Raw genomic sequence first — 24,736 nt, 5'->3', positions numbered from 1 at the left:
CAACACACTAATCTCTTCACTCTGTCTTCATATAATCTACTTTCAAAACACAGATTTTTACTGTATACTTACCTTTACAGTATAAGGGCAGCTAAAACATGTATACTTTAAATTTGTTCAATGTGTTTACATTTTTATACTAACACAATAGGCAATTTCTTTACACATTTTCCCCATCTTCCAGCAAATAACAAGACTGTGAAAAGACCTGCTAGTCTGCTTTAATCAGTGTCACATTGTACTCCATTCCTGGATGTCTCTTGGAAGTCACTGATTGTAACACTAGATAAATTTTCATCTTTAATTGTAACGTTCCCACCTCATGGCTCGTAGTACGCGGGTTCAAACCCGGCGGAGGTCGTGGAATTTTTAAGGGCGGAAAAATTCAGGGAACAAGTCCTCTGGGAGGGACTTTACGCCGTGGGTCCCGTGTCGTAGCTTTACGGCATGTAAAAGAACCTCATATCTCGTAAGGAGGTCACTGAGCCAAATTCAAGGACATTTCCCGCCCAACAGTAGTCTCTAACGCCTCTGATAGATGGGGGAAGCATTATAGATACCGCCAAGCCAGTAGAGGCCGAACTCACTGGCTTGGTCGGGACTGATGGTACGCACCAATATCGGTAGGGTATAGAGACTGGTAGAATATCATAGAGAGAAGCACAATAGATCAAACTGGTCGCGGTGCATGGGGAAACCCACCCTCTCTAACTAACTAACTAACTAACTAACTAACTAACTAACTAACGTTCAACAGTAATAAATATCTGGTCATGAGCCCCAGACGGGGCTCGACACCAAGACTTACTGACTGACTGAACGTCAGTCGCAGTGTGACTTGGACTTGAAGTCGCAAACTTTGACTCTCACTGGATAGACCCTTATGAACGAGAGAGTTGATTAGACCAGTATTGAGCCAGAAGTCGCCGTCGAAGGCAGTTGAAGTCTAGTATTCGCCGAGATATACGTAGTGGAAGCAGTAATTGCGATACTGCAAGTGATAGTAATTGTATTCCTGACTCTGAGTAAGTGTGGATGAATGCGTTCAATAAATATCCGCTAAATCGGAGACACATGCTGCCGCATGGCAGCACGCGACAATACATTTCACGCTGTGATTATTTTGGATCGTCATAGTTTTCATGTTTCTTACATCAGTAGATTTTTTTTTTCATTTCTGACCTATTACCCATCTGATATCTTCGATTCAGGATTAATTTTGAAACAGTGAATCGTTTCGGTAGTTGGGGGACATAATCCATGCTCCGACGATTATTTCAATCCACAATTTCGGTGTTCCTGCGCTTTTTAAGACCTTTCGTACCCTAGATCCCTAGTGTGATCGGCCTAGAATTATCAGTTTGTATAATTACTAGGGGTTCCTTTTCGCATACTCAAAATCCAGTCATGATTAAAACAAAAAGATTTCGAGAAATCTTCTGAATAAATGTTTTTCATGAAAATAATGATAGCTGACGACAGAGAGACTATTGTTGGCAGATCTACCTACCGGCAGAATTAGTACTTCTTGCAACCAACGCGTGAGCCAGCACCTTTGCGATTTTTTTTAAGGAGAGGTCTTGTTATACCATTTTTCTTATTATCACAGTAAGGGTAAAGCCTCTCCCAGAATAGACAGGACTGCCTCTGTAATCTAGTGATCGGACTTCCTGGCTACAGATCCAGAGGTCCCGAGTTCGATTCCCGGGTCTGGAACGGGGTCCACTCATCCTCGTGAGGATAATTGAGGAGCTACTCGAAAGAGAAAATAGCGAAATTAACAGCCGTGGGGATTCGTTGCGCTGACCACGCCACACCCTCTATCCGCTAAAGCTGGCACTAACTTCGCCGACAAGCGGCGGCGGCCGCTCGGTCGGTATAGTTCGATTGCGGACTAACGCCCCGAAGTTTGTTTTTGTTTATAGGTCAACAGACATCAATACTGATAGTGATGACATAAATCATTATATTACAAGTATTTATATTCTAATTGTTACGTTGTGTGTGATAACATATGTACGTTGCCTGTCCCGAAGGCAGGAAAAATGTATTTCAGATTTATTGTATGAAAAGTATAGACATCACCAGGAAATAAGCCCTGTTATCAGCGACGTTTCACAGTAGAGAAAGTAGTTCTCGTGTTGAAAATAAGCTACGACTATATTTACACCTACAGACCCATATCTTTCTTCGCGAATGTTTTGACAGGCATTCAGATGTCTCGTTTCAGCACATCTATTGAAGGGGGCTCCGTGGGAAAAGGCGGTTGTCACTGTGTCTCTTAACCACATTCGAGGTGGATATTCGGGAAGTAACAACACTGCGAGAATGTAATTTACTGCTTGAACAGAACAAAACTCTACACCCCCTCTCCCCAAAATTATCACAATAAACAGCATTAACCTGTTGACTTTTTATGCCGGAGAAACAATGTTTCTTGTGAGTTACGAACTGTATGTTCATATATTACAAGTATTTAGAAACATGTCAGTCTCTAAGAATTTCGATCAAGCATGGCATGAAGGTCTCATACCGAAATTGTTTTCCCTTGACATTTCAGACAACATAACACGTCTTCTAGCCCCGTGCCTTAAAAAAATAATGCATACCTGGAACGCTATAAATTCCACCACAAATATCTTACGTGGTGTCCCTCAAGTATCTATTTTCGGCCCTACGTTGTTTCTGATATTGCAGACTCACCAGACACTAAGCTCGGCTTATCCGCTGATGACACCGCGCTTGTGGACAGAGATGACTGTGCTCAAACTTCAGCTGTCCACATCACTTTTGGTGTAGTGGCTTATAAAATGGAGAGTCTCCATTAACCCAGAAAGGACAATAGCAATACTCTTCATCCAATGTTCAGACAGGCGTCTACCTGAATTTAACTCCGTGACCAAGAAAACTGAAGTGTCTTGGAACTACTTTTGAAAGGAAACTCTCCTGGGATGAACATATTGTCGCGTGTTGCCTATGTAACGCCACAAATAAATTCACGCAGGTCTCGGATTTAGCGAATGTGTTTATTGGCCAATCTCATCTACACTGACAAGTGCAATTATTCACAATTTCAGTTTCACAATTACTGCTTCTGCTACAGTCGAAGCCAACTGACTACTGACTACTCTTCTGCGGCCAAATGCAAACTGAACTGTTCTTAGCAACTTCCAGAACTCAAATGTCTGTCTGGTCAAAGTCAAAGTCACATTGCAACTGACGGTCAGTCAGTCAGTAAGTATTGATGTGAAGCCCCATCTGGGGCCCATGACCAAATATTTATTACTGTTTCACAGTTACAGTCTTGTTTTTGTGGAGCGCCCTTTCTGACGAGAGGACGGGTCTGTCTTTTGTATATGCTACTGGTCCTTGCCAGCGCAGTTTTTCTGGGATCCGAGTCCCTTGGTACTCGAGACCATATATTACTGTCCCAAAAGAGAGACTTCCCTTTTCTTCGCCTCCAACGACTCGCGGATCACGGTCTGTCTGGTCCATTTTCAACTCCCATAAATAGGCCTTTTGCGGACCGCTTATGGAACACCTTTCTCAACAGTTTGGTTTTCCCATTGTACAACGTTTCGAACAATTCATTATAACCGTGAGTACTCACTGCTAGAATTCCAATGCTGCATTCCATTCCGCTGTCTCGGAAATGATATCCGTTGACCAGCAACGAACGCTGAAATATGCTCCATAGTCCGGCTTGTAGGTAGCACGTCACAATATAAACAACACCAAGAAGATACTGAAACGAATTTCAGAGCTGTACTCTTCTTCGGATAACACAGTAACGTCTCGCCCGTCATCAAATCCCAACTGTACGTGACATGCATTCGGCCAGACCGTTGTGGTTAACACAAATCAAAAGTCCAAATACTCCGCGTGGTACGAAACAGACGCCTGAGGTTGGTTAGAAAATATTCCAGAAGAATCGACGTTAGCTTCTTACGAGCTGATTATTTATTTCTTAAATTGGTTTTTTTGCCTCCAGCCTCTACCTACACATGCGTAAGAAAAGAGTTAACTTCTGCCCCAGCGAGCCAGTAAGGCAGGTGTGTGTGGAAGCTATTGATCAGAACTATTAACTCGCATAGCAAACCATATATCATATTTCTGTAACGAATGAGGTGAGGCATATAGTTCTCAAGAAGGCAAGAGGGAACATGAGGATATAAACAAGAAATAAACACAGGAAAAAGGAATAAAGAAAACAAATCAAAGGAAGACAACACAGAAAGAGAGGAACAAAAAAGGAATAAACAAAACAAATTAAAGGAAGATAGAATTTATACATTTAAGCCTGTTAACGAACGTGATGTTATATGATGAATGTAAATACCAAATTGGAACAAATAATTGAATAATATTACTCAAATCTTCTGAAAGGCAAAGAGACGAACAAGGGAAGCTATTTATGTTGGACACAGCATTGATGCCTTGTTACAGTTGTACTGTAAATTGTAGCTAGACTGCAGACAAATCATGCTCTTTCAAAAGTTAAAATAATTTCCTTACGCTTCGTTGCACATGCGATAGTAACCTTCTGTTACGAATTGGTAAGATAGTTATCGAACTTCAAATTTCTACCACGCAACAACATGGAGCTGAAGAATGCAATGGAAGCACCTCTCTCTGTGCCTCATTTCTTCCATTGCTTTTGGAAAGTCCGAGAGCGAAGAGTTCAGATTCTTGGTGATGGTAGAACATCCATCCATATTGACTGAAATGGAGGTATGTTTGCCTCCAGTAATTATAAAAATTGGAGAGATGTGTATAACATTTGATCAGAAAACCAGATGTTAACAGATCACATAAGAGACTTCGCGTAGATGGGAGGATAATATTAAAATGGATGTTGAAGATATTGGATATGACTCTGTTTATGTGGCTTAGGGTAAGGACCAGTGGAGGGGCTCTTGTGAGCAGGGCTGTGTACCTTTCGTTTTATGAAAAAAGTATGGAGTTTCTTGAATGGTTCAGTGAATATTAGCTTCTGAAGAGTGACTCGACTGGACGGAGTTTATCTGCAGAAAGTTGACCTCTTGGCACAATATAAGAATAGTTGCTGCTTTTTTTAAGTTTCATGGGATGTGGTGAGACTGAGTCCACTTGGTAAGTCGGCCGTTAATTGGCCTATTATACCAGCCCCGGATAATAGATGACGAATTTGGAGCAGTTGGTGGAATGAGAATTGGCAGGGGAAACCGAAGTACTCGAAGAAACCTGCCCGAGTGCCAGTTTGTCCACCACAAATTCCACATGACCTGACCTGGGCTCCAACGCTAAACACATTTCCGCAGCAACGAATAAGCAGACGATAACAGAGGAACTGTTGGAGGTGGTGGTCACTATTCGGTCCTTCCCGAAGTTATAAAGAGAGGACACGTGGGAACGCCCAAGAATTGAGACGAGGGAACAAGACTGGAGAGAGTGCTCGGCAGTAGATTGATAATGAGCTGTTGTAATTGACAGTGACTGTAAAAGAAGGTGTCAATAAATCGAATTATCCAGTCCATAACCCGTTATCATCAGTCAGGGAACCCCAGACACGTGACAATGCAGTATATTCCTGAGGTACAGTCCTATGTATGGACTAGGAGGTTGATGTACGGCCCTGGTTAAACCAGTTTCGTTTCAAAATTCTGTTTTGTTTCCCCGCGAGAGGACGAAAGTGTGAGATCCGCGCTGCTGCTGACCCAGTTTTGTTACTCTGTGAAAATGAACGGGGAAGGCCACTTATTATTCACGATCTAACACCTGACGAAGCGTTTCCTTTGCTTATCTACTAAATGAACAGAATATTACAAGCTGTCTCACTGCAGGTTGCAGCTAGTTGTGAATGCTATCGAGGCGCAGTTGTTTTGTGTATGAAGCTTGTGCTCTCGCATGAAGGGACTGAGGTGTGTAAGAATACAGGGTTAAAGAGAGGATATGAACATAAAGAGGAGGAAAATTTTGAGGCTACAAAGGATTTCTAAATAAGGAGATTAAAATTGCAGAAATATGTTTCTGGACATTATCCATCGTCCAGTGTTTATATCTAAGAACACAATCCTGTTTGTATTTCAAAACACAACGTTTCTGAGACTGGATTTTGTCTCCGTCTTCAGGTAAAACCTACTCAGTTGGTCCCAATCGATAGAGCTAGTCCCTATTTTCGGAGATAGGTTTTATATAAATTGTGTTTAATTTAATTTATGTCTGTTGGGTCTCCGTTGTTTTGTGATCATTTGGTGTACCGTAAACTGGTGTGTGAAATACCCTATGTCACCTTCACTACATTCTCTTCTGTGATGTAGCAGGTGGTTGAACCATTTAATAATTCACACAACCTTGAAACTGTTGCATGATTTATGTCGTCAGGGAGTCTTGCAAGTAGTTATTCCCACATCGAAAGTAACTTAATACGACTATAAACCCGTTAAATTCCAGTGAACTTTGTAATTTATTTTTAAGTAAGTCACTTTTAAGTCTTGGTAACTATTTTTAATCTTTCCTTTTTTTGAGACTTATAGGATCAGCGTGTTGTTCTGTTTGTGCCTCTGTATTTAAACTCCTGGACCAATTTGAACCCTTCTCACGAAACTTGATGTCAATGTTATGCTATCAGAAGTCACTCCATCTTCATGCCTTTTATTGCCTACAGTTTATGAATATACGGCGGATTGACGAACTTTTGGCAGGACTAACGCTAATTAAGGGGTCCGGAAATTATGTATAGTAATATATTCTCGAAAAATATGCAGTTTTTATAAGAATATTTTGGTGGCATTTAAGTAAAATGAACACATGGGGACTGTATTAAATATGTGTTTAGGTTATTATAGAATATAAACATACGTCGACGCTCTATAGTCTCGAAACTGACTGCGTCATTAAACACCTCTCTCACTCACTCATGGAGTTGAGCCCTACTTGAGAAGCCGCCAATTGTACAGCTACTGAAGAGCTTCCCAGCATTTTATGGAACCCGAAGGTTCATTGCCGTGCTCACAAGAGCCCTCCACTGGTCCCTATCCTGAGCGACATCAATCCAATCCATACCAACCCATACTATATCTCTAAGATTCATTTTAATATTGTTCACCCACCTACATCTTGGTCTTCCCAATGGTCTATTTCCTTCTGACTTTCCCAAAAATATCCAATATGCATTCCTCTTCTCCCCAATTTGTGCTACATTCCCTGCTCATCTCATTCTCCTTGACTTGATTATTCTAATTATACTTGGAGAAGAGTACAAGTTATGAAGCTTAATCTCCTGTCACTTCATCTCTCTTCGGTCCAAATACTCTCCTCAACACCTGTTCTCAAACATTATATGAGTACATAAAAATGTTGTTTGTATATTAACAGTTATAAACGTGGCGATAATGCGATATTTTGTCGCTGCATCCGACAGNGCGCGTAAGGCTGACAACCTTACCGCCATCTTTGAGCCGATTGTCTAGAAAATGTGCGACCCTCAACGTCTCACAACCCCATGGGCCTTCACGGCCTGTTACAGGGATAGTTTTACTTTACTTTATACGTAATCTGTAACATGTTTAGAATTTCAAGCAATACAGTAATTCCACTAGCATTCGATCGTATGACCATCTGCACACGAATACAGCCCTGAATCCCACGACCTAAATTGCGTTTTATTTTAGGATTATTGATCTATATTACTTATTAAGTCATTAACGGCACAAGATTTGTACAACTGAAGTTTGTACAGTAGGCAAGTTTATGAGTTATACTCGGAATTCCTTGTCTTTTTAGTTATAATTGATGGAGGAAGTTTTCGGTACTTTCATCGAAACCTAACAGCCTGTAGGCAAAATTTCACAGATCATTACTTTTATTTCTGTGCCTTCGTATGACTAAAGTTTAATCAGCTGGATAGTGTCTGTCTCACATGCCGTTTACTTAATTATTAAAATATACGAGTAACACATTTCTCATAAATTCTGTAGAACTGATATAATATGTATTAGAGCCAACAGTTCACATCTTATGGGTGAATTTTATTTGTGTGGACTGGGTCAAATTATTAACATCATGAGGCACTAACAGATCTAAAGGGTGCAAAGCGGGTAGGATCTTTGTCCCCTGATAAGCCTAACGGTAGATCTCTTTCATTCTTCGTTCAAGTTCTACTTGTCCGGGTTACAAGTCCGGACCATCGTAACCTGTTTCCCTCCTTCTATAAACCTAACAGTACTAGGTACAAACTGGTAAAGTTGACCCTTACGTCATGAGACCGTATGGGGAGTGGATGCATAGACCCACAGTTTCTTGACCTCGGCACTAATTGGAGGTGAGTGGTCAGCTTCATGCCCTGGCCGCATTACCCCCGGGGAAAGAGCTCCGTACCAATTGGATAGGAGGCAGTGTGGGCCCCAGCACCGGTCTTGACGACGTGGAGAGGAGAAAAATCTTGCCTCTACAGGGATTCGAACTCCGACCCTCTGCCGTACAGCTCGTAACAAGTCGCTAAACCGACCGCGCTGTCCCGAGAGAAGATTACAAAGTTTTCCGTCTTATGATGACCTCCTTTCCCTTCTTACTTCATGTACAATATTAGAATCGAATATTTTCCTTGGCACTTTGCTCTTGATTGGTTAGTGTGCTTAAGGTTGATTCGGCTGTCCTGATCGTACGTGACTGTGAACACTTCTGTCTCTTGAAGTTAATTGGATTAAAATTGTGTTGGACTAGAGACTGTCAAGCCGGTGGCTATGTAGAACACGGTCTTCTGGGTTCTAATCTATACGGCAGCATTACAATTTTAAATTCAGACTTGAAAAGTATGTGAAGAAAGCAGTCTTCTGGGATTTGGCACCGTGTATATGTGGTGTTAACCGACGTTTCAGAGGAACATACCGCCTCCATCTTCAGAATCATATTTTCTTGCGACCCTGAAGATGAAGCGGTAAGTTGCTCCGAAATACCGATGGACTTCTGACCAGACACGCGACATGATAACGCAGAAGACCATGGTATTTAAAAAGCATGCTTCGGACCGAACGCAACTTAAAATGATTTTGTTACTCTCGTTTCATTGTGATGGTTCTACGTCCATGAGTCGATCTGTACAGCTTCGTTTGTTGGATCATATCGTGTGAATCTTGTCCTCATTATTAAAGTACACGTCAATAATGCAACAATATAAAATACATCAAGAATATGTCACTCACTAAAAAATGTATTTGAATACTTTATGATTGTTAAAATCATTAAAATATCAATAGGACACTAAAAGTATATTTTATATATTAAAAGTGATTATCAGAATTTCTGAATATGTCTCTGGTTTTACATGTATTTTTCTATTTTTTTACGACATGTTTCGGCCTCACATAGGCCATCATCAGGCGATTTTTCTTTTGGGGGAGACCACTGCACTGCATTGTTCATTGTGCTCCTTTCATGCACGTCAATATTCAGTTCAATCTCATGACTAGTCGATGCACTCTTTTGCAGCTATTTGCAGTTTTATGTGTCATGTTTTCTTGTGTATGTGTCACTATTGCGGTCTTTCTGTATCATAGAAAAATACACGTAAAACTAGAGACTTTTCAGAACTTTTGACAATCACTTTTAATTTATAAAATATACTTTTAGTGTCCTATTTATATTTTAATGATTTTAACATAATAAAGTATTAAAATACATTTTTAGCGAGTGATATATTGTTGATATCTTTTATATTGTTGCATTATTGACGTGTACTTTGATAATAAGAATAATGCCTCACTGCAGCGGGATGCTAAAATATAATAGTGTGAATCTTGGATAAGCATGAAGATAGAAATAGCTCTACGTTGCGTTCATTCCCGTTATCCACTCTGTTGCTGAAGCAAATGCGTGCTGGATCTTGTGCGATGCGCAAACGGAGTTGCTGAAGCAAATGCGTGCTGGATCTTGTGCAATATGCAAACGGAGTTGCTGAAGCAAATGCGTGCAGGATCTTGTGCGATGTGCAAACGGAGTTGCTGAAGCAAATGCGTGCAGGATCTTGTGCGATGTGCAAACGGAGCAAATTCTTTGACTCCCCTTGCTTGCTTCATCATCTGCTGTCTCCAGTTCATTTTATGCGGACTGTTTTATGTGCTTACCCTGCAGTTTCCGCACTCTTCCGCCACTCTTTGTTTGCTATACTTCTCGACTGCATGCCAATACTCCATATGTTATCTAAATATGTTGTCTCTAATTAGGACTATTCTCATTAACTAGGAAGCCCGTTCAGTTCATTTCTTAATAACAGTGGACTATAAAATGAACGGCATGGAGCAAAGTCTACGTGAGAAAGAAATTATACGCGTTTTATGGAATGGTAGCGTAGTTGGTTGAGGCACTATGCTACAAGCCGGAAAGTCGCGGATTCAAGTCCCGATGAGGTCATTGGATTTTTTTCAATTGACCTAATCCTTCCAGCGACACTATGGCCCTGGGGTCGACTCAGCCTCTAACAGAAATGAGTACCAGGAATATTCTTGGGGGTAAAGGGCGGCCGGCGCGTAGGGCTGACAACATTGCCGCCATCTATGAGCCGATTGTCTAGCAAATGTGGGAACGTCAAAATGTCACAACCCTATGAGCCTCCACGGCCTGTTATAGGGATAGCTTTACCTTTTTTTTGCTTTTATGAAGAATAATTACCGCACCAAAGAGTCCGTCAATGGCTCCTGTTTGAGTCACATGGATACAGTGCACACCCTGTCATCGTATGTCTGAAAAACACATAACTATTACTCTCATATGAATATCTACATCTTGTTTTGGGGGTCTTCCCATCATTCGCTATTCCAGAGAACAGGAAATACTTACTTACGTACTTACTTACTCATGGAGCTGAGCCATTCTGGAGGAACCTCCAATTCTGCAGCTACTCAAGAATTTCCCAGCATTTTATGGAACCCGAAGGTTCATTACCGTGTTCACAAGAGGCTTCCACTGGTCCCTATCATGAGCCAGATCTATCCAATCCATCCCATCCCATCCTATCTCTCTAAGATCCATTCTAATATTGTCCACCCACCTACACCTTGGTCTTCCCTGTGGTCTCTTTCCTTCTGACTTTCCCACCAAAAAGCTATACGCATTCCTCGTCTCCCCCATTTGTGCTACATGCCCTGCCCATCTCATCCTCCTTGACTTGATCATTCTAATTATACTTGGAGAAGAGTACAACTTATGAAGCTCCTCATTATGCAGTTTTCTCCACCCTCCTGTGACTTCATCTCTCTTCGGTCCAAATATTCTCCTCAACACCCTGACTCAGTGTATGTTCCTCCCTTAATGTCAGAGACCAAGTTTCACACCCATACAGAACCACAGGCAAAATTATAGTTTTGTACATTCTAATTTTTATGTTTCTGGACAACAGACGAGAAGACAAAAGGTTCTGGACTGAATGGTAGCAAGTATTACCCGAGTTCAGTCGCCTGTTAATTTCCTCCTGAATCAGGTTTTGATCTGTAATCATTGTTTCCAAATATCTGAACTGTGCCACATTTTCAAAACATCTGTTGCCTATCTTTATGTCCTGATTTTGCTCTGCATTTTGGTGACGAGACAGTAACATATACTTAGTTTTCTCTGTCAATTAAAGTTTGTGTTTTCCTTTATGGTATCTACATTATCACCAAGTAGATTCACATCATCAGCGTAGACCAACAGCTGATGTGTCCCGTTTAATTTCAGTCCCACATGGTTTCCCTGGACCTTCCTAATTGCATATTCTAAAGCAAAGTTGAAAAGGAGTGGCGATAAAGCATCTCCTTGTTTTAGACCATTCTGGATAGGAAATTTATCAGACAAATGTTCACCTACACGGACTTACTATACGTTTCGTTTAAACACATTTTAATCAACCTAACTAGTTTCATGGGTACCCAAACTCTATCAGAATATTGTACAATACTTCCCTCCTAACTGAATCGTAGGTTTTCTTGAAGTCTATGAATAGCTGATGTACTGTCTCATTGTACTCCAATTTTTTCTCAAATATCTGACGAAGGCAAAAGATCTGATCTGTAGTTGATCTGTTACGTCGAAACCCAAACTGATGATCCCCCAATACTACGTTTCGGAAACTGGATCTGTTTCCGTCCTCAGGTAAAGGGGGGAGAAGGCATCTCAGTTGGGCCCCCTAGAAAGAGCTAATCTCAATCACTGGTCTAGAGGAGGTGTCTCCTCCCTCACCTGAGGACGGAAACAGATCCATTTTCCGAAACGTTGTGTTTTCTATTCTCTAGAATACCAGGCGGTGGAAGAAGTCCGAACACCCAGTAACTCTATGTGTTATACACCATAGTCAGAACTCTTTAGAATCTACTCGTACATACTGTGTATGTCTTCTTCCCTTCAGGTTCTCCGGCCAAAATTGTGTGTGCATTTATCACCTCTCCCATGGCAATACATGCTCCGCGCGTTGTCCTCTTTGATTGTATCACCCTAGTAATATCTGACGAGGAGTCCGAGTCATTGAGGGCCTCTTGTTTTAAAACATGGAAGTGGAACACTACATGAATCTGGTAAAATATTCTTGAGCTCACAACCGTGTCAATTGGTTAAAAATTGCCAAATTTTCAGGAACCATCTCTTTCCTCCATCATCAGGGTCTGATGTGACGTAAGATTCAGACCGTCCCATCTACATACCAACCAGTGGCCCATGATCGGCCTTTTTTAACCAACTGGCATGGCTGATAGCCCGAGAAGATTTTGTTAACTTTAGCCGACATGAAAGCTTCAGATCTTACGAAGTGAGTCTGATTTTTATCTCAATTAACAACATTCCCTAGAGATGAGGCAGCCCTGGACATAGATCTCTTCATGCAGTACAGCTTACATGGTTTGCTAGGAACAAGACAGACAGGACGGAAAGAAATGGGCAAATAGAGGATTTTATGTTCTGGATTGACGAGAAATTTTCTAGTTACGAATGCCTGCAGATGTTCAAACTGTGATGTGATGTGCACACTCAGAGCGCATCTGTAGAACTGTTTCATGAAAGAATGATGTGTGAACCGAGTTGCCTATGCTTGTGGCAACGGACATATTTTGTGAGTCCGTTCATAATGTCTTTTCCGCATCCCTTCTGATCCGTCAGCTTTACTGGATTACAAAACTTTTTTTTTGCGTGTCGAGGTGAGCCAAGCGGAAGAGTTTCGGTGCTTCATTCGAATAAGATGTGTGTGTGTGTGTAACGAAGTGGTGGTGCGTGCGACACAAGTTTATGTTTATTATATATGAAAAAGGTAAAGCTATCCTTGGAACAGGCCGTGGAGGCCTATAGGGTTGTGAGACATCGAGGCTCCCACATTTTCTCTAGACATTCGCCCCACAGATGATGGTAAGTTTGTCAGCCTTATGCGCCGGCCGCTGGTACTCATTTCTGTTAGAGGCTGAGTCGACCCCAGGCCCGTAGTGCGGCTGGAAGGATTAGGTCAATTGAAAAATCGTATTACATCATCAGCAATTGAACCCGCGACCTTCCAACTTGTAGCATAGTGCCTCAACCAACTACGCTACCGCTTGCCTCTGTAGGTTCAGGGCTAATATAATAATAATAATAATAATAATAATAATAATAATAATAATAATAATAGGTCTTGATTATAGTATGAAAGAGTAGACTAAATTCGTTTGGATAAGGGTAGGGTTCAATTCCGAGGTATCGAAATTCCGGCTTCCATAAAAGGGAAGTCATTTGTAACTAGCTTATCGGTTTGGTTCTGAAACAGTGCTGCGCCCCATTGATTAGTAATAATAAGGTACATGGATACCTCATGTCGGAAAACTATGAGACAGGAGTCCATGATGACCAATAGACATGTGAAGACGCATTCCGACGCTGAAAGTATTGTTCATAGTGTTGCACGAATTGTAGCCAGTTTGAGTTGTGCTAAGATTTTATTTATCAGAGAATCTAATAATTTATTGACGAATTACCAGATTTTAATAGCAAATAAAAATGACTCCATAGAGCTGGGTGCTTGTTCGTGAAGCTGCCAATCACTCAGCGGCTTAGTAATTTCTCAGAATTTTGTGGAACCCGAAGGGGCATCACCGTGTTCACAAGAACCCTCCACCGTTCCCTATACTGAGCCAGATGAATCCAGTCTATACCAGCCCATCCTATTTCTCTAAGATCCATCTTAATGTTATGCTTCCATCTACTAATGAACTCTCCCCCAAAGGTGTCTCCACATTGTCGTGGTGGTGGGGCTTGCGTAGCTGTGACCTGGAACTACCGGTAGGGTCATGTATGCCGGAAAGGCCAAAGGGTAGAATCCGTTCAGGTTGCGGGTTGGGCATGAGGCTAACAGCCTCATCCTGTAAAAAGAATTTTGTTCAGAAACCTAACAGCCAGCCTCGGGTCATCATGCGTGGATCCATTCCTATGGCAGCACGCACTGGTTGTGGAGACTAGCTGTAGAGGAGACCAAGGCTCACCCAGGGCTGTAGCGCCGAGTGGTAGGTAGGTACTAATGATCATTTCTGTCTTTCTCACCAAAAACCTTTTATGCATTTCTATTCTCACCCTAAATTTAAAATTGATGTAGGCAACATGTTTTCTCTATTCCTCAATACTACGCCAGCAAATACTAATCATTTGCAGTTTAGCAGACCACGGGTCTGGTAACAGAACTGACTTTCCTGACATCGGTATCAAAAAGCAAATGAAGCGAGGTCTGGCGCGACAGCACAAACGAACTAAGCGATCGCCTAGGGGCGGCACGATTTTAGAGGCAGGACGTTTTACGGCCCCCACACTCTTTTAATTCTTGTTACATGAAAATTAATTTTCGTTGATGTATTCCTGTCATGGCCATTGTTTGGCTGCAATCTAAACATGTTATGCGACAGTGGAANTTTTTTTTTTTTTTTTTTTTTTTTTTTTTTTTTTTTTTTTTTTTTTTTTTTTTTTTTTTTTTTTTTTTTTTTTTTTTTTTTTTTTTTTTTTTTTTTTTTTTTTTTTTTTTTTTTTTTTTTTTTTTTTTTTTTTTTTTTTTTTTTTTTTTTTTTTTTTTTTTTTTTTTTTGCAAAGGAAAAACGACAGTTTTGCGTTGAACCCCAGACTGGAGGACCAGATATCTGTTTATGTTCCCCAGTGAGAGGGTTGCCCGGTTATATCCCCAGGTACCGGGTTCGCTTTTCATAGCCTTCTTTGCGTCACAAGGTTATGGTGAAGGTATTGTGTCTAGACATTCCCTGTTGTTAATTGCAACATCATTTTGAGAAGTGTGAGTTATTTTTGGCTTGGGGGTAATATCGTCGCTTTTTTTTTTCTTTTGACGTTTAGATTTGGGCCGTCGCTGTATCCAGTAACAGTCCTCCATGGTCTGGAATACTTTTTAAGGGTATGTCTAGAGATATATTTACTTCGAAGTAATAAGAACAATGTTTTAGTAGGACACTGAACTGAGCTTCAGATAAAAAAAAACTCCGTGGCCTGTAATCCGCAAGCGAACTAAACCGACCGAGCGGCCGCCGCTTGTCGGCGAAGTTAGTGCCAACTTTTGCGGCGAAAGGGTGTCACATGGTCAACGCAACGGATTCCCACGGCCGTTAATCTCAGTTTTCTGGACCGGAGCCGCGATTTCCTTGAAATAGCTCCTCAATTATACTCACGAGGCTGAGCGGACCCCGTTCCAGACCCACAACTTTTCAGAAAATCTGGTAGCTTCGGGAATCGAACCCGGACCTCTGGATCTGTAGCCAGGAACTCGTACCACTAGACCACAGATATCCGTTCCCAGCTACGCGTTTATTGTATCGAATTTGATCGAAAATGGTCACGTAATTTGGACGTTGTATTCAGACAAACATTATTAAAGTAATAAGTGTAGGATTTGAGGTTATCTCGGCGGTGAATATGTAGAGTACTGCATTCTGGGATGTGATGCCGTGCAGTCTGGCTCCATTTACTCATTTTAGTGCTTGCTTTTTTGTTTGTCTTACTCTTTGATCCTAAAGCAGGAGTGTGTGTTTTGTGTAACCAATTAATGTAATCACGGCCTGAAAGGTGGCGCTCTTAAAACTATTTACTTTTTTGTTTGTTATTTTGAAAAATACGAACTCAGGCCGTCCAGTTCGTAGCTCAGCCCCTTCCCTTTTTCCGACTTGATGAGAAAATATTGCACAACTTTGTGGCTTTGTCGATTGATTTCATTCAAACTTTTCATTGATTCTTCATACCCTCCAATAAGCAGAGAATTTTCGGAACAGGTCCTGAAATTGTTTAAAGTGGATGCTGCAGATGCAGTACGTTAAGACCGGAACCCTAGGAAGTTTGAATAGATTCACGCCAGAGTGCGCTGATGTGCCACGAGTTGTTGGTTTGATAACGTTGACGCTATTATTAGATCGCCGTAGAATATGGTTTTGTAGCCAGAAAAATCCTGTACCCAGTGCGGAACTGGTTGACTGATGTTGAAGGACATGGGACTAAACGAGAAATATCCGAAATTTCACGTTTTTAGGATTTAGGATATCCGGCTTTCAAATACCAGGAGACCTACCTAATAGGAACCCAGCTGGTTTTCATTGCTGCATTAATGAAAGAAAAACAAATCTAAACTTGAACCTTTGCCACATTTTCAGTTTCCTCAGTCATCAGTATTCCACATATGTCACTTGACAGATTATGACAATCTTGTAATAGAATTCCGGTGCCCTTTTCTACCGAGCGAGTAAGTATTTTTTTCCCTGGGAACTTGTTTAACTGCATGTTGCAGAATCAGCAGTACTATCAGTGCAAGCCAGGCATATGATATCTGATTCTAACAGATTACTGGATTTTCATTAAATCTGGCATGGATATAATCCTAGTAGAGACCATCCCAGAATTTATACTTATTTTTTTTTCTTATCAGTAATACTGACATGGTGAGCTTGTGGGCCTGTGAAGTAAGAGCAGCACTAGGGCCACAAATGTAGGATTCTGAGATTTTGCGTGCTAGTAAACCACTGAAAAATACCTAATTTTAGTAAGTTTTTTCTGTTTAATGTAAAAAATCAAGATGACTGCATGAAAACTATCCATAGATGTCGGTCTTATGGTTGTACCTAGGCATGCGGAATTTTGCATGGAGATATAACATAATCATATATACAGAGTCCGAATGTTCTGCTTCTTTAAATACTGGCAGTTACAAACATGGCGACTCCTCGATACTTTGAGGTCATGTCTTGAAAATGTAAATTTAATGAATGAATGTATAATTATTAACTGTGAAATATGCAGATGACCTTGTGTTAATGGCTAAGGAAGCAACTGTGCTACAGGGCATGATTGATAGGCTGATTGAAATTGGAAGGTCCTATGGAATGGAAATAAATGTGAAAAAAAAAAACAAAAGTAATGAAAATTTCGAGACAACCAACCCCAGTCACAATAAAGATAGACCAAAAACAACTGGAGAATGTGAAATGTTTTAAATATTTGGGTAGCTTGTTAACAGATGATGGAAGGTGTACTAGTGAAATTAAATCCAGGATTGCCATGGCAAAAGCTGCATTTAGCAAGAAGAAGAATCTTTTTACCAGCAAATTGGACTTAAATTTGAGGAAGAAACTAGTGAAATGCTACATTTGGAGCATAGCTCTGTATGGGGCTGAAACATGGACACTTAGGGCAGTAGATCAGAAACATCTGGAAAGTTTCGAAATGTGGTGTTGGAGAAGAATGGAGAAGATCAGTTGGACCGATTATGTGAGAAATGAAGAAGTGTTAATTAGAGTCAGTGAGCAGAGGAATATCCTACATGAAATAAGAAAACGGAAGGCTAATTGGATTGGTCATGTTTTACGCAGAAACTGCCTTCTAAAAGAAGCTATCGAAGGAAAGATAGAGGGGCAGATAGAAGTGACAAGAAGAAGAGGAATAAGACATAAGAAGATAGTAAATGACCTTGGGGACAGAAGAGGATACTGTCATTTGAAGGAGAAAGCTCTAGATCGCATTAAGTGGAGGAATTGTTTTGGAAGAGACTGTGGACCTGTCGTCTTGACAGATTACTGATGATGATGATGATGATGATGATGATGTATAATTATTAATTGTGGAATCTCTCCTAGTTTAGCCATATGGATTGAAGTATTTGGAGGAAAATAAGCATCAAATATAAGTTATTCTCAGAACTTACTTGCAAGGTTTTATTTTAAGAGATTTAATAGGTGGATTTGAAAATAAGTTACACTTAAATTTTACATATAATAGTATGTATGTTCATTGAGGTAATCGGAAACGTTATGGAAAATATGTTTTATTATAATACATCACTTAAAGATAAAAGGTGATGATGCGTTGAAATCTAAATACCAGAGATCACACATTACTTGCCTGAGCCTAATCTGCAGTACCCAATCAGCATGCATTTAATAACAGTCAGCACCTAGAAAAACCGACCCATACTTCCCCAATGGTTGATGTCAGCACTGCTGTGAATTAGGCAGCTGTCCTGAACTCCCCATGACAATTAATGCTTGCAGTGTACTGCCAATTGTAGCCATTCTTTAAGAGTATGTTTTTCTTGACCCATGAAAGTTTTTGATGACTCATAAATTGGGAATGAATTTGTATACATGTGTTTTGCACCCACATTTGTCTTGTATGAGGCTGCTGAAGAAAAGCATATGTTAAAACATTTTAATGGCAGAATAAGTGACAGTAGGAACATTGGAAAGTATGGTAGGATGAACAGCTGACCACCACCTCATGCGGTGGAGGGGGGGGCACTGGCTGGCTGATAAACTTATTGTCACGTGCCACAGTGGGTAAAGACAGGGTTTGGATTGGTAATTGGATTTATTGGATACTTCTAGATCCTATCACACTACAAAGCTACCCTCTTCAATCTATCTCCACTAGCCTTCAGGGATTTACAGCACAGGAACTATAAAAGTCTCACTAAATCACATACTCCCAATATCACTGCACTGTAGAACACACAAAGTCTTCAAATCACATGCTAAATATTCACAGGCTGACTTCTGACTCTGTACTCCTAGTTCCAATCTGATCTGAACTTGCAGCTCACGGTTCTCGTTATGTAGCTGTGGAAAGGACATTGACCTACAGTAAACACATATCATGTGATCACTATCCAGCCAGTCTGTTGGCGTGTCAGTTGGATCTACAGAAAACACACTTTCCTCTAATGTTGCATGATGGACCATGTTAACAGAGCTGTTGCCTGGCGATGCTTTGATCAAATGCATTACATTATGAAAACCTGTATTCTGATCATGGCATTATGCCCCAGAAGACCTCAGTCTTAACATTCACTGCTGTGAGAGCCTCTCATCTCATATATTTAAGAAAAACTTACCTAGCATAAGTCTATGCCACATCTTCATATCACTTCACAAGACAGTTAAATATCATCCTCAGGTCTCCAAAACATGAACTCCTTATCAGGATTAATATAAGTGAGGCACTTTGTAACTTACTAGGCGGGTGATTATATTGTCTGCATTCTGTAATTTTGTGTAGTTTTATGAAATCAGTTGTATAATCACATTTGTTTGAACTATAACTTCATAAAATGACATCTGTGAGACGTGTTGAAATACATAGCAGGAAAGAATAAAGATTACGGTGGTGATGAAGAGCAAGTAACACTAGTATGTACATTCAAAACAAAGTTTGTTCAAAATATTTTAAGAAAAATGAAGTGAAACTTTTTAACTGGTTTACAGAACCAGCACGAATGTGTTAAAACATACAGTTCTCTGAATCTTCACTTAAGAAGCAGTATAAATTTAAATATAACCTTTCCTCATCATGTTTATTGAACTTATAGATCAATATTATATTTAAGCATCCTGTTACACTCACACAATATATGAGACAAACTCCGTCTTAAGTGCAAAAAATTGTTGCACTTAAGACGGAGTTTGTCGCATATCTTATAGGTCAAATTTATAGATTTTGATGGTCCAGAGATATGTCCAAGTGGAAGTTTCAAGTTTGTAACATCTCTTGACAGGGAGGATGGTCTTTAGTTTGTCTTAGAGAATTATTATTTTATGATTCATTGTTTTGTAAAAGGCTATATTTTGTGACCACTTTACCCTCATATTACTCTCTGCTCCTCTCTGTTATCTTTATTTTTCACTTCTGAAGTCCTGGACACAAAAGCGGTACATTATATGAACACGCTACTTTACTTTCAAGTGTGTAGTGACTGTCACTGTCTTATTTAGTTCTTAGAAAGTTCAGGTATGGAAGCAAAGATAGATAATACTTTTGTACATTAAACACTTGCAGTAAAGTAAGGTAAAACAGGTAAAGTTATCCCTGTAATAAGCCATGAAGGCCCACAGGATTATGATATGTCAAGGCTCCCCACATTTTCTTTAGACAGTCAGCTCATAAACAGCAGTAAGGTTGTCAACCTTACACACCAACTGCCCTCTGCCCCCGCCTCCCAAAGGAAGATTCCTGGTACTCATTTCTGTTAGACGCTGAGTCGACCCAGGGCCGTAGTGCGGCTGTAAGGATTAGGTAAATTGGGAATATCCACCTCATCAGGACTTGAACCTGCGACCTTCCAGGTTGTAGCATAGTGCCTCAACCGACTACGCTACTGTGTGCCTCCTGCTTGCAGTCATGTAAATTTCACTGTTGATCTCAACATTTTGATGACTTTTGTTAATGTTTGATTTCTTTATTATTTCAGTATTTGGCCAGTGGCTGGGCAGGGCATTACAGTTTTCGATGCCAACCTGTTGACTATTCCAATAATCCAATGGCTTTGAGAGTAAGTATCATTTAATTCTGAGTAACGAACATGTTGAATGAATATATATAGTAGGACTGTGTGTGCCACATGCTTACACATTCACTTGTAATATTTTAGAGGTGGTGGTGAGGTTGACAGACAGGAAATTTGCCAAAAACGTAGATTTAAGTTGCCTTTTCCACTGGCGTTTATGGAACATCTTACCAGACCATCAGTTTAAATGGAACTCTCATTGTACAGACACATGAATAACCATGTGGCACCAGTTCTTGTGGAAGGCAATTCTAAGCCACTGAAGAATATTTATAGAATATTCAGGATATAAGAACAATTTTTTAAAAAGATAATATCAGTTCTTTGTGCTGATCTTTGTTCCGTATCCCCCGCGCCACACTGGTTGCCTGTAAACAGTTCCCTCTTCTGTTTAATTTAAGCCCCAAGCTCTTTTGACTAGAGTATACTCATGTATTGTGCTGACCAATCTGTACAATATTTAGATCCCTGACTGATATTTTAGTACACTGTACTGGGTAGTATTTCATCATTAGTAAATTGTCATTAAAGTAATGCTGCTTAACTTCAGAAGTCACTTAAAATCTACGATCTGTTTTTGCTGTCTCTGGTGTGTCTCCTTAAGTTGATCTTTCACCAAATGTGACAGTTATAATGCTATGATGAAAACAGAATCTGTATGGTGATGTGTCCTTCAATGGGCTGTATGGGTGCATTAGTACATCACTGTCTTCTTGCTGTTGCTTGTATGGCAACAGCAGGACACTCCTGTCATATAATATTAGCAGCTAAATGTAATTTAAACAGAAGTAGTGACATCAGGGAGAGTTTTTGTCATCAAAAGTATGGGGACCACTCTCTCCCTTGAATACATATTCCTTTAAATATGTTGCGTCTGTGAATGTTATTAATTAGTATAATCTTTGGGTCTATGGAAGTGTTAAATAAGCACATATTTCCTTCTGTATACATAAAATAGCTTTGTAAGCGTAAGATTCATCATTGTCATTACACAATTTCGTGTTACCATAACCATGAATTGTCAAGTGTTAACACATTGCATGAATGTAAGTTATATTGTAGGTCATGAATGAGCAAGCATTCTTTTGTTTCGATGTGTCATGTCTGTTCTGTGATAATATTTTGATGTAGACATCTGAAGTACACTATACTGTATAAAGGAAACGGTTTACAGTTGATTATTTTTGCATGTTATTCATGGAGATGGTGTTAAATATTGGCCTTGGTGCATCATTCAGTAATATGCAGTACTGCAAGGGAATATAAGAAAAAGCAAAGGAAGTTACTGTTATTGAGTGGAAACTTATACAGGATGTCCCAGGAGTTTGGTGCCATACTTCAGGAGCGTACTGAGGGTTCCCTATAGAGCAACTTTGAAATAGAAACCCATGTCCGCAAACATAAAATAGCAGTGCTAGGGCGGAATTTAATATCATTTTGTTTAAACTTGGCGCCTACACATATGTCGTGTACTCACGTTGGATGATACGGATAAAACTGTTGATCATGCAAGATCCTCCAAACACTTGATTTTGTTGTCCCCACACTCTTGGCAATGGCACGAGTGCTGGTGGATGGCTGTTCCTCTATGCAATGCAGCTTGTCATTGTGGCGTCAAGTTTAAACGAAATGATTTTAAATGCCTCCTTAGCGCTGCTATTTTACGTTTGTGAACATGGGAACATATTTCAAAGTTATTCTATAGGGAAACCTCAGTATGCTCCTGAAGTATGGCACCAAACTCCTGGGACACTCTGTATAACAAATGATGAAACTGGTCATTAAATTCTCAGAAGGTGCTAAACAATTTTTTGCATAAATTTGTGGTGTCTAGTAGCTGAATTAAATAATAGAATATTTTCTGTGAGGCTAGGAATGATCTTTATACTCATGATTCTTATGTGAGGCATAGAGATGATTACATAGTTACATATTTTCAGCTTCTGATTGGAAAGTACAAGAGTATTTTTTTACTGACATATAGACCTATAATATTAGGTAAGCACTGTTGTAGCTAGTAAACAGTGTGTTCAAAATGCAGTTTCCTGAAATTTTCAAATAACATAGAAAATGCCCTGAACATTCTGTATACGCAAGCTCTACACTATGTACGACAGACTCCTTTATTAAAAACGTGAAACAACAGGAGTGAAAAGGCATAGTACATATTTTCCAAACGTGTTCTATGCTGGTTTGCATGTCCAATTGGTTTTGATGTTGAAGGCTACTGTTGCAAATCTAATCGCTGTGCACAGAGTCGGACGTTATTTTTTATTGAATTTTGTTGATTATTCACCATATTGGAGGATGTTGTAGGTTTTAACAAGATTACTCTTTTTTGTTATGCACTAATTTTTTGGACAGTATCCCACTTTTTATATTTTGTATTAAAGTATAATTTGGATTGTATTGACCAGTACACACCAAAATTAAATTTCCTTGACAGCTTCTAATGGTAGTAATTTCAAAGATGACAGACATAACCATCTCATTTTCCATTAAATTTATGCAATTTATATGTAATAAAGTGTATAAATTTAACACCGTATGTACAGATAAACTTATTTTCTTTCAGATGGCAAGGACATGTTGGTGGTATTACTTCTCCAAATTCACAGAATTTTTTGACACAGTAAGCAAAGTTCACATGTTACAGTGGCTAATTATCTTATAGGAATTTCTTCATGAACTTAATTTCTGAAAAATGATATTATTCAGCATTGCTAAAAGATACCTTATTATTATTAAAGGTTTTGTTCCATTATACAACAACAATATTTGATTATAGTATGGTATAATAAAACAATTAAGATAAAGTAAAAACAGTAAGTCAGTTTATTAAATCAATTTCCAATACATATTTCGGTCTCTCGACTATCATCAATTGTGTATGAATAAACTGATTAATAAATTAATATTTTATACACAACAGGATTCATGGAATAAAAATACCTTTAGGAAATTAATATATGCCCAGTGGGATGGTGTAGCAGTAATTCTCTGTACTTGTATGTTGGAAGTGCTGTGTTTGAATCTCAGCAGGGGCACCAGTTGTCCTGACTGAGATTTTTCATGGTCTGTCTCAGTCCCTCCAGGCAACTTCCAGGGTAGTGCCTTGATTATGTCATGATTTATTCCGTCCAGATCTTTTCAAATCCAAATGTATATTCTAGATACTGATAGTGTCATAAAATAAACCCAAGAGAGTTAATTTATTAACTTATGAACTTTGGAACATGTGGAAAAATAATACATGTATATTTGTGTGTAATCAACATTTAGAGACAAGTTAGTTTCAAAAGATAATTTTATTCAAGCATACTGAATGCTGTTTTTACACTTCAGGACTCTCCCTGTACTACCCATAAAAAAAAACTTGATCCATTCTGGTATATGCAATGTCACACACTGTTTACACTGTAGTCAGAACATTTCTTCAGTAGAATCAGTTATGTAGCTGCTCGGATCAACTGTCTGAATGATGTGGTAGGATGTAGTAGCAAGAGATCAAACATGTTCCTCTTACTTATAGTTTTCAACATTATGCTTCACCATAACTGCATAGATTTTGATGCTGACAAATGAAATTCTCCCAGTCCTGGATTTCTTTTAAGGTTCCATGGAACACAGCAATGCAATAGTCAATAAAGGGAAATTATTTCCTGCTTTGACTTAGTTAAGATGCATAGTCAAGAATGTTATGTCAGAGACAAAGTGCTTTACAGTGTAGGAAGTAAAAAATGTTGTCAAAATTGTCATTGATGGTACATCATACAATATCTTGAGTAGGCAATCTTAAGAAGGAAAAAATTGTTTACATTAACCAAGTTCTCTGGTATGGAGATTTTGGTTCCCATTGTGTGTTGTAAAAGAATTTAGTAGCTTTATAGTGATAATATAATGATCCACATCACTATCTGATGGTATATATATATATATATATATATATATATACATTTT

At 39.5% G+C, this 24,736-nt stretch overlaps 1 protein-coding gene across 1 annotated transcript in view; it reads left to right on the top strand.

The window, feature by feature from the left end:
- The window catches only part of LOC111872368 (elongation of very long chain fatty acids protein AAEL008004-like), a gene marked incomplete in the record, with an annotated part of 182,219 nt that overhangs the window by 146,573 nt on the left and 10,910 nt on the right, over positions 1 to 24,736 (top strand). The window contains 2 exon segments of the mRNA XM_033754660.1: positions 20,681 to 20,761; positions 23,352 to 23,408. Of these exon segments, the coding sequence (XP_033610551.1) occupies positions 20,681 to 20,761; positions 23,352 to 23,408 (138 nt within the window).

The sequence above is a fragment of the Cryptotermes secundus genome, unplaced genomic scaffold (assembly GCF_002891405.2).
Source record: "Cryptotermes secundus unplaced genomic scaffold, Csec_1.0 scaffold144, whole genome shotgun sequence".
NCBI classification, from domain to species: Eukaryota; Metazoa; Arthropoda; class Insecta; order Blattodea; family Kalotermitidae; genus Cryptotermes; species Cryptotermes secundus.
The sequence above is the reverse complement of the archived record's forward strand: the minus strand, read 5'-3'. Positions and strand labels throughout refer to the sequence as shown.